Consider the following 11,647-nt stretch of genomic DNA (forward strand, 5'->3'; position numbering starts at 1 on the left):
CATGACTCAATCTCTGTATCCCAGAGCCCTGTAGTTCCAAGGTTGTGCATACATCATTCTTTATCTGTGTCCCACTTAGCCCATTTAAACATGCCTAATTGTTCTCACATTTCCCTCTCCCTTCTTGTATATTGCCCCCCTCCTCAGCACCCAAACTTTCCTGTGTCTAATCCCGGCCCTGTTCTCCACCTTTCCCTCCCTCCCCTCACCCACCACCAACTTCCCAGCAATCAACAAAGAATTCCCCCTACCTCCTTTTAGTATGGTTTATTTTTCTTAGTCTTTTACAGTAGTGGTCCTATGCAGTATTTCTCTTTTTGTGAACCACCAACTTTTTGTCTATTAGTCAGATGCTTAATTTTTGACAGGACTCTCTCATATAGTTTGTGGTAAAATTGCATTATCTTTTTGTTGTTGTTTATTTCATTTTACTTCTGAAGAAGGGCAGTGATACAATCAAAAAGAAGTTATTACAGTAAACACATAGGTAGGGTCTTAATGAGAGCAGTGACTAATACTATTTCTACATCAGCCCAGGGCAATTAGTGACATTCTAAAATTATATGCACAATCTTCATGTTTCATGCATAAGAAATAGGAATTCAATGTTTTTGACCTATTTGGAGCATGTAGTACATAGATGCATATGAAAGTATTTATCATCTCAGTAATATTTTAGTCATAAAACTGCCAAATAAATCTATATCTAAGATATTTTAAGTGTAGCTTCTTGTCTGTATGCCTCCAAGTCTTCACTTCTTCCTTAGTACAATACTAGATACATTGCATATGTGATCATCTTAATGGGGAAGATTGTTATACTATGGCAGCCGCGTAGGTTGTTTTTCCCCAATTATTTTTTTATTCAGATTCAACTCATACTTGAGGTGGGGTTTCCATATATATTATCATAATTTAGTGCATACACATATATACCTTTAAGGAATAACAATACTATTTTATGTTGATTTTTTTTCACAACTGACTGGTGCTATTTGAAGTAGAGGAATTAAAGAACATTTTATTTATACTATATTAACATGCAGTATATTATGTTATTCTAATTCTGTGTTCTCTCTCGCTTCTGAAAACTCTATAAGAACTGGCACCAAAGCTATCATACGCTCTGTTTAACTCAGAGGACAAAGCTAGAGCAGTAATTTTCTTTTTTATGTTTTTATTGTGAATTGAGTTATTGGTTTACATGGGGGAACATCAGTTTTACACTCATAATTTCATTGCAATGATTACAGTCTCCTCTGTGCATCATCATTCAACAGTATTTAGCGCAATAGTTTTCATACTATAGATCCAATATCATAAAGTCAGAATTTTGATGGCAAGTTTTCAGAATTTGCATTGTGTTTAAGTGCCATCAAGTCAGATCCAATTCACAGTAAACCCACATAGGGTTTTCAAGGAGCAGCTGGCGAGCCCAGCTTAACAACCACCACCACCACAATTTAATTACATAGCACCAGTCTCCTAAAAACATGGTTCATATTTCATTATTTACAAAGTTTATTAACTGAAAGTTAATATTGAATGAGTTAATACATGTAAAATGCCCAGAATAGTGTAGGCAATTATATAATATTTTATTGTGCTGATATTAGTTTTAAGGAACTCTGGTAGCGTAATGGTTCCGAATTGGGCTGCTAACCTCAAGGTTGGCAGTTTGAAACTACCAGCTGTTCCGCAGGAGAAAGATGAGGTTTTCTGCTCCTGTAAAGATTTACAGCCTAGGAAACCCCTGTGCAGGGTCACTATGAGTCAGAACCGACTCCACAGTACTTAACAACAACAACAATAGCATTAGTTTTAATTAATAATTTCACTATTATGAATGATATTAAGGCTAACCTGAGTTCTGGAGTCCTGGTGTGGTACTGTAGAATAAGCACTAGACTGCTAACCAAAAGATTGCTGGTTCAAACCCACCAGCTGTTCCTCGGAAACACTATACAGGGTCACTATGAGTCAGAACCAACTCCACAACACATAACAGCAACAACAACCTGAGTTCTGAGCACTGGACGCCACAGATCTTAAGATATATAGGAGGAAGAAGAGGTTTTCTTTTCTCTCGTATCTCCAAAGTCTGTTTCTTCACTTCCTAATGGTGGCTTAGTGGTTAGGAGTTGAGTTGCTAACCGCAAGGTCAGTGGGAAAAAGATGAGGCTTTCTGTTCCCAAAAGATTGACAGCCTTGGATATCCTACATTAGGTCGCTATGAGCTGGAACTGAGTTGATGGCAAACAACCAACCACCACCAGTGCCTTTCATTTGGGGTACTCAGTTCTGATGTACCACCGAGGTCCCTTAATCTATCATCAGCAAAATCTCCTGTGTCTCCAGTCTCTTCTCTGAATGGCCCTGGGCCGAGGAGGTTAGGTGTACAGGGGTCTCAGTGTAAAGGACATGCTCCATTCCTGGCTCTTCCTTGTTGGCAGTGGGGAGATCCCCCTGCTTTTGCCATGGCTCATTTTATACATGTTATAGTTCTAAATTTTACTATCACAATTAACCCTGTTAACCACTCCCAGCTGAATCATAATATCCTATCACCATCTTCTTCCACCTTCTCTTACCCAGACCTCTCTGGACAAAACAATTGCTTGGTGGGAGTTACAAAGACTATGGATGATGATGTTAGGTGCCGTCAAGTCGGTACCGACTCATAGTGACCTTATGCACAGCAGAACGAAACAATGCCCAATCCTGGGCCAACCTCACTACTGTTGCCACGCTTGAGTCCATTGATGCTGCCACTTGGCTAATCCATTTCCTTGAGGGTCTTCCTTTTTCTCTCTGACCCTCCACCTTACCAAACATGATATCCTTTTCCAGCAACTGGTCCCTCCTGACAATATATCTGAAGTATGAGAGACGAAGTTTGGCCATCCTGTCCTCCAAGGAGCACTCTGGCTGCACTTCTTCCAAAACAGATCTATTGGTTCTTTTGGCAGCCCATGGCACTTTCAATATTCAACTCCAACACCATAACTCAAAAGCATCAGTTCTTCTACAGTCCTCCTTATTCACTGTCCAGCTTTCGCATGAGGTTATTGAAAATGTTATGGCTTGGGCCAGGTGCACCTTAGTCCTCAAGCTGATATCTTTGCTCTTCAACACTTTAAAAAGGTCTTGTGTAGTAGATTTGCCTAATGCAATACGTTGTTTGATTTCTTGACTGCTGCTTCCATGAGTGTTAATAGTTGATCCAAGAAGAATGAAGTCCTTGACATCTTCAATCTTTTATCCATTAATAAGAATGTTGTTTATTGGTCCAGTGGTGAGGATTTTTGTTTTCTTGATATTGAGATGCAATCCATACGGAAGGCTGTGCTCTTTGATATTCATCAGTAAATGTTTTAAGTCCTCTTCACTTTCTGCAAGCAAGGTTGTATCATCTGCATATTGCAGGTTGTTAATGAGTCTTCCTCCAATTTTGATGCCACATTTTTCTTCTTAGAACCCAGCTTCTCGGATTATTTGCTCAGCATATAGGTTGAAAAAGTATGGTGAAAGAATACAAGCCTGTCACAATCCTTTCTTAATTTTAAACCATTCAGTGTTCCCATGTTCGGTTCAAACAACTGCCTCTTGGTCCAGGTACAGATTCCTCAGAGCACAATTAAGTGCTCTGGAATACTCATGGTTTGCAATGTTGTCCATAGCTTGTCATGATCCACACAATCAAAAGCCTTTGCATAGTCAAAAAAGCACAGGTAAACATCTTTCTGATATTTTCTGCTTTCAGCCAAGATCCATTGGACATCAGCAATGATACCCTTCATTCCACGGCCTCCTCTGAATCCATCTTGAATCTCTGGAAGTTCTCTGTCATGTATGCTTACAGCCGTTTCTGTATTACCTTTAGTAAAACTTCTCTCGTATGGGATATTAAAGAGATTGTCCGATGATTTCTGCATTCCGTTGGGTCACCTCTCTTTGGAATGGGCGCAAATACAGATCTCTTCCAATCATTCGGCCAGATAGTTGTCTTCCAAATTTCTTGGTAGAGATGAGTGAGTGCCTCCTAAGCCGCCTGACTTTGTTGAAATATTTCAATTTTGATTCCATCAGTTCCTGGCGCCTTGTTCTTTGCCAATTCCTTCAGTGCACCTTGGACTTCCTCCTTTAGTATCATTGGCTCTTGATCATATGCTACCTCTTAAAACGGTTGAACATTAACCATTTCCTTTTGGGACAATGACTGTGTATTCCTTCCATCTTCTCTTGATGCTTTTTGCATCATTCAATAATTTGCCTAGAGAACCTTTCAATAGTGAAAGTCAAGGCTTGAATTTTTTCTTAAGTTTCCCCAGCTTGAGAAATGCTTGCGTGTGTTCTTCCTTTTTGGTTTTCTGATTCCAGATCTTTGCACATTTGGTTATAATATTTGGCTTTGTCTTCTCAAGCTGATCATTGAAATTTTCTATTCAGCTCTTGTACCACCTCATTTCTTCCATTTGCTTTAGCATCTCTACACTGGAGAGCAAGTTTCGGTGTCTCTTCTGACATCCATTTTGACCTTTCCCTTCTTTCTTGTCTTCTTAATGACTTTTTGCTTTCTTCACGTTTGATATTCTTGATGTCATCCCACAACTCTTCTGGTCTTTGGTCTTTAGTGTTTAATGTATCAAATCTGTTCTTCAGATGATCCCTAAATTCAGGTGGGATATCTTCAAGCTCATATTTTTGGCTCATGGACTTGTTTTCATTTTCTTCAGCTTCCGTTTGAATTTTCATATGAGTAATTAATGATCTGTTCCACAGGCTGCCCCTGGCGTTGTTTTCGCTGATGATATGGAGCTTTTCTTTCATCTCTTCCCACAGATGTAGTCAATTTGATTTCTATGTATTCCATCTGGCAAGGTCCATATGTATAGTCATCTCTTATGCTGTCTAAAGAAGGTATTTAAAATGAACAAATCATTGGTTTTGCAGAATTCTATCATGCGTTCCCCAGCATCATTTTTATCACCAAGTCCATATTTTCCAACTACTGATCCTTCCTCTTTGCTCCCAACCTTTGCATTCCAGTCACCAGTAATGAGAAATACATTTTGATTGCATGTTTGATCAATTTCAAATTGAAGAAGTTGGTAGAATTCTTCTATTTCATCCCCACTGGCTTTAGTGGTTGGTGTGTACATTTGAATAATAGTGGTATTAACTGGGCTTCCCTGTAGGCGCATGGATACTCTATCACAGACAGCATTGTACCTCATAACTGGTCTGGATATGTTCTTTTTGACAATGAATACAACACCATTTTCTTCAATTTGTCATTTCTGGCATAGTAAACCATGTGGTCATAAGATTTTAAATGGCCAATATAGTCCATTTCAGCTCACTAATGCCTAAGATATCGATGTTTATGTGTTCCATTTCATTTTTGACAACTTCAAATTTTCCCAGATTCATACTTTGTATGAATATTCCATGTTCCAATTTTCAATGGATGTTTACAGCTGTTTTTCTTAATTTTGATTGTGCCCTATCATGAAATGAAGGTCCCATGGGCTTTACTCCATTCGTGTCATCAAGGTCAACTCTACTTTGAGGAGGCATCTCTTCCCCAGTAGCATTTTGAGTGCCTTCCAACTTGAGGGGCTCATTTTCCAGCACTGTATCTGACAGTGTTTCTCTGCTGTTCTTAAGGTTTTCAGTGACTGAATATTTGGAAGTGCTTCGTCACTCTTTCTTCCTAGTCTGTCTTTGTCTGGAAGCTCATCTGACACCTGTCCACCATGGATGACCCTGCTCGTTATTTAAAATACCGGTGGCATAGCCCTCAGAATCACAGCAACTCACAAGCCACTACAGTAAGACTATGGATAGAAGAGTCCTATTTCATCTCATACTCTGCTCACCTTATTTCCTTTGCTCCAGTCAATCTGTCCTCCTTGCTATCCTCTTGAAACACCAGCCACATTCCTGCCTCAGAGTTTGCTTATGACATAACCACTTGCTAAGTAAATGCTTTCTGCATAGGTACCGTATTAAACTCTATAGAGATAGAAAGAAATTTGTGATTTCTGCTCTCAACAGCTAATACTTACATAGCACTTTCTATGCATTTTATAAGTATTTAACTCATTTGATTCTCAACTCTATGAGTTACTACTATCCATATTTTAGGGATGAGGATCGATTTTAAGGAATAGAAGTTTAAGTAACTACTCCAAAGTTATTCACTAAGTGGTAGAGCCAAGATTCAATTCTAAGCACTCCAACTCCAGAATTTATGCACTTAGCCATTCTGTACCTCATTGGTAGCATTAACCTTAGGACTCTTGCAGATCTTATCTATCCCAAGACCTTCACAAATCAAGTATGTGGGTCCTCCCCATATACACAGCTTTTGCACTGGCTGAACTGCTCAATGAAAAAGCTTTCCTACATACAGAGTGATTATCTAGTATTTCTCACTAGTTAAGTGAGTAACTCAGCTTTTAACGTAAGTCTCACAAGGGTGTATTCATATTTGCCCCTCAGTATTACCACAAGGAGCCCTGGTGGCCCCGTGGGTTAAGCACTTGGTTGCTAACCATAAGGTAGGCAAGTTGAGCCCACCAGCAGCTCCAAGGCAGAAAGATTGTCAGTCTGCGTCTGTGAAGAAGGTTGCTGCCAGCCTCAGGAACCCTGTGGAGCAGTTCTACTCTGCTCTCCAGGGTCCTGTGAGTTGGAATGGACTCAATGGCAAAAGGGCTTTTTTTTTTTGCTCATTCTAGGACCTTTATTTTTATTACAGGACCTTTAGTTATATGTGGGACTCCTGGTGTGGCGCTGTAGGGTCAATATTGGACTGCCAGCCAACGAAAGGTCAGCAGTTCAAACCCACCAGCTGTTCCTCAGGAAACCTATACAGTGTTGCTCTAAGTCGGAACTACTTTGAAGACACTTAATGACAACACCACCAGTTTTATGTTGTTAGTTAAGTGCCATCGAGTCAGTTCTGACCCATAGCAACCCATAAGGTTTCCAAGGAGAACCTGGTGAGCTTGAAATGTCGACCTTGCAGTTCAAATGGCTTTGCATCTGGTGATGCTTTAACCCACAGCACCACACCAGGACCCCTGTATGAGTAGTCAAAACTTGAATGTTAAATCGGCTTATGCCAAGAGTCTACCATATATGACATTACTGTTACAGGATTTGGTGACAGGGTAAACAAAATTTATCTAGGTATGTTGTTAAGTACCTTGAGTAGGTTCCAACTCATAGTGACACTGCACAGGGTTTCTGAGGCTGTAAATCTTTACTAGAGCAGAAAGCCTCATCTTTCTCCCACGGAACAGCTGGTAGTTTCGAACTGCCAACCTTGAGGTTAGCAGCCCGATTCATAACCACTACACTATCAGAGTGCCTTTATCTAGGTATAGAGTATCTTTTTTTTAGGTTGTTGTTGGTGGTTATGTGCCTTGGAGTCGGTTCTGACCCATAGCGACCCTATATAGGGTTTCTGAAGAGCAGCTGGTGAGCTTGAACCGCCAACCTTGCAGTTCAAATGGCTTTGCAGTCTGGAGCATAGGGTCTGTTAAAAGCCAGTTATTGCCCTTGTATATTACCTTTATCTGGATTTGCAACTTGATAATGAATTGTTTTAGATACGGTTACTTGGACATTAACATTAATTTAAGAAGTCTTAAAGTCCTCTTCTATTTAACTCCATGATTTAAACTAAACTTTCAAATTGACATCACAGGTTTATTTTTAAAGAAATCCATGTGTCTCTACAAAACTCGTCTCTTTTTCAGGAAAACATACTAAGAAAATCACATGTGGATGTTGGAATGCAGAAAACCTGCTTGCATTAGGTGGTGAAGATAAAATGATTACAGTTAGTAATCAGGAAGGGGACACCATAAGACAGGTAGTATACTAACATCGCTTTTTTCTGATACATTCACATGAATTTTTTCCTCAAATAACATTTCATCAAACTAAACTATAAAAATTTAAAATATCTTCAAGTTAGATTTAATATAATGTCATATTCCACATGTTAAAAACTTGCTTCATTTATTAGAATATTTTAAAACTATGAATATTTATCCAGATATCCTGCTTTGTACATTTCCTTTTGCCTAATATTAGTGCAGATTATCAGCTTTGTGGTTGTAATCATGTAGTGGTGGTGTTGGTATGGAATTGGTTCCAACTCATAGTGACCCTGCATACGGTCTCCGAGGCTGTCAGTTTTTACGGGAGCAGAAAGCCTCTTCTTTTTGCCTCAGAACAACTGATAGTTTTGAACTGCTGACTTTGAGGTTAACAGCCTGACTCATAACCATTACGCTACCAGAGCTCCTTAATCATATAATAGATTTGTGAAGCAATTTATTGTATATAAGTATTTATAATATAAATGTTAATTAATTCTGGGCCTTGGACTCAGAGTTAGGCCTGCCTGATTCTAAAGATTGGATCTTTATCCAGCGTATTAAATTGCTTCCAAAATGATCCTAATTAAATTTGATTTTTAGAATTAAGTTTTATTACTGTTCAAATTTCCTAAGAGTGATTAGATCGTTTTTAAGGGAATTTGTGTTGCCAATAGCTATGTGATCTCACCAATGAGAAAATCTTACTATATTTACTATTGACTAACACTTATTTTGAACAACTGCTAGGTACTTGGTTGGCACTGTACAATGTACTATAGAAGGAATATGAAACGTGGCCTTGTATTAATATGTGGAGAGCACTGAGAATCTGTAGGATAAGGTTCGGCGATTTGAGCCCACCACTGAGCCAGGGGAGAAAGATGAGGCTTTCTGCTCCTGTAAAGCTGTTGTTGTTATTAAGTGCTGTCAAGTCGGTTCTGACCCATAGCGACCCTTTATAGGGTTTCCAAGGAGCGACTGGTGAGCTTGAACCACCGACCTTGTAGTTCAAACAGCTTTGCAGTCTGGCTCATTAACTCACAGCGCCACACCCCTTGGAAGCCCTATACAGAATCTCTGACTTGGAACCAATTTGATGACACTAACAATAACATAATGGTTATCTGTTGCTGCATAACAAATTACCCCAAAACTGAGTAGTTTAAAACAATAAAAATGTATTATTTGTGAGTGAGAAGTCCAGCTGCAGCTTGCACAAGGCTGCAGACTTATTGTTAGCTAGGGCTGCAGTGTCATCTGCAGGCTTGGTTGAGGGAAATTGGCTTCCAGGTTTCTCACATGGTTGTTGACAGGATTCTAGCCTTACGGACTATGGACCAGGAGCCTCCCTTAGTACCTTGCCACATAGGCCTCTCTTTAGAGCAGATCACCTGGTGGTTGGCTAAAGAGTGGAAACAGGCATTCACGATTTAACCCTAATTCATAACCTAAGCTTTTGGCTTATTCTTTTCTTTAGTAGAAAGTTAATAGATCAATCTACATTCAAAGGGGCAAGAAAAGGGATTACCCAAGGGGATTACCAGGAGGTGGGGATCACTGGGGACAATGATAGAGTTTGTCTATCAGAGACACCTACTCTGAAGGAGATAAAAGTAATAATTATAAAACAACTTACATGATTGTCAAACTTTATGATATGGCTTTCAAGTCTTAGTGCATTTTGGAGGTGAGGGAGATCAGTGAAAGCTAGGTTGAATCTTTAAAAGTCAAAAACACTGGACTGCTAACCACAATGTTGGTGGTTCAAATCCACCAAACCTACCAGCTGCTTGTTGGAAACCTTATGAAGGGTCTGTATTAATTGGAACCAATTTAGTATCACTTAACAAAACAACAACAAAGAAGATAGTTTTTGTGTTTCTTTCTTTCTCAGGCATGTTTAAAATGATTAAGGAAGATTAATCTGGCATTGGTGAACAAAATAATCTGCAACTACATAGTTCTAGAACATGTGTAATTTTCATTACTCTATTTTGGATGCCCCTTAGAATTAGAACGGTAGACATGCAGTACATCAGGTATTACTATTAGGTAATAAATCTTGGCATTTTTTTTCTCCACTGAATCAAGACATACCCTTAGAATTATTTTAGATTTATCTAATGATTAAAGTGCAGTTGTAACATCTAAGGCAGCCGCCATTACTTACATACAAGATTACAATTTTCCATTTCTGATTGTGGAGCTCTGGTAGCGTAGTGGTTATGAATTGGGCTGCTAATCTCAAAATCAGCAGTTCGAAACTACCAGCCTCGGAAACCCTATGTGGGGTCACTATGAGTTGGAACCGACACCACAGCATATAACCAATCACCAATTGTGGACAACTGCACTTCCATCAGAGTCCTAGTGTGCCGCTGTGGGCTAATACACTAGACTGCAAAGTTGGTTTGAATCTCAAAGTCGACAGTTCAAGCTCACCAGTCACTCCTAGGAAACCCTATACAAGATCACTGTGGGTCAGAACTGACTCAATGGCACTTAACAACAACAATACAGCACTTCCATAATTCAATATACTGCTTACGTTGCTGTGCAGTAAGAAGAGTATGCATGTTGAGTGTTGCTTCCTTTTTTCCCCTCTCAATTGTTTTAAGATCTTTTCTTTGACTTGAATATTCTGCAGATTCCTACAAATGTTGTTGTTGTTGTTGCTATGTGCCGTGGAGTCGGTTCCGACTCATAGCAACCCCTCACAGGGTTTCCGAGGCTGTTAATCTTTACGGGAGCAAAACACCTCATCTTTCTCCCGTGGAGCAGCTGGTAGTTTCGAATTGCTGATCTTGCGATTCGCAGCCCGATTGGTAACCATTACGCTACCAGAGCTCCTTGGTGTGAATTTATTTTTATTATTATCCTGTTGACAACTTAATGTTTTTTCAATGTGAAGATTGCTGACGTTCATCAGTTGTGGGAAATTCCTGGTCATTTTCTCTGAATATTACCTCTTACACTTTTTAGTACATCCTCGAGCTTCTGTTAGACCTGTGTGTAACCTCATCCTGTGCTTACATCTCTCTCCCATGAATCTTTTTGCTACTCTGTAAAACCTCCTGAATAATTTTCTTAAACGTATCTTTCAATTCACTCATTCTTTCTTCAACTGTGTGATCTTTTATATATACCACTGAGTGTTTTTTTTATTTAATGGCCCCACTTTTTTCATGCAGAACCTGTACATAGACTAAGAGGCAGTCATTCAAACAGAACAAGGAATACCGTGTGGCTTAAAATCAGGAAAGGTGTGTGTTGTTGTTGTATTCTTTCTCTATACTTGTTCAATCTGTTGGCTGAGCACATAATTCGAGATGCTGGACTCTGTGAAGAAGACTGCAGCTTCACTCATTAACAACTTGCAATATGCAGGTGACACAACCTTAGTTGCTGAAAACAGAGAAGACTTAAAACACTTGTTGATAAAGCTCACAGAGTTCAGTATAGTTTACAGCTCAACATAAAAGAAAAAATCCTTACAATGGACCAGTAAGCAGTATCATTATAAATAGAAATGATTGAAGTTGTCAAGGATTTCATTTTACTTGTTTCCACAATCAATGCTCATAGAAGCAGCAGTCAGAAAATCAAATGACATTGGGCAAATCTGCAAAAGACTGCTTTAAAGTGTTCAAAAGCAAAGAAGCAAAGATGTCACTTTAGAGTAAGGTGTATCTGACCCAAGCCATGGGTCAGTTGCTATATATATATATGTATATATATATATATATATA

The 11,647-nt window shown here is 39.1% G+C and overlaps 1 protein-coding gene across 2 annotated transcripts in view; it reads left to right on the forward strand.

Annotated features, from left to right (window-relative positions):
* WDR19 (WD repeat domain 19) overlaps positions 1 to 11,647 on the forward strand; it is a 120,256-nt gene that overhangs the window by 25,926 nt on the left and 82,683 nt on the right. For both annotated transcript variants that reach the window (XM_006873212.1, XM_006873213.1), the window contains one exon: positions 7,770 to 7,885. In XM_006873212.1, the coding sequence (XP_006873274.1) occupies positions 7,770 to 7,885 (116 nt within the window). The remainder of the gene's footprint in view (positions 1 to 7,769; positions 7,886 to 11,647) is intronic.

The sequence above is a fragment of the Chrysochloris asiatica genome, unplaced genomic scaffold (genome assembly GCF_000296735.1).
Source record: "Chrysochloris asiatica unplaced genomic scaffold, ChrAsi1.0 scaffold00230, whole genome shotgun sequence".
Taxonomy (NCBI): Eukaryota; Metazoa; Chordata; class Mammalia; order Afrosoricida; family Chrysochloridae; genus Chrysochloris; species Chrysochloris asiatica.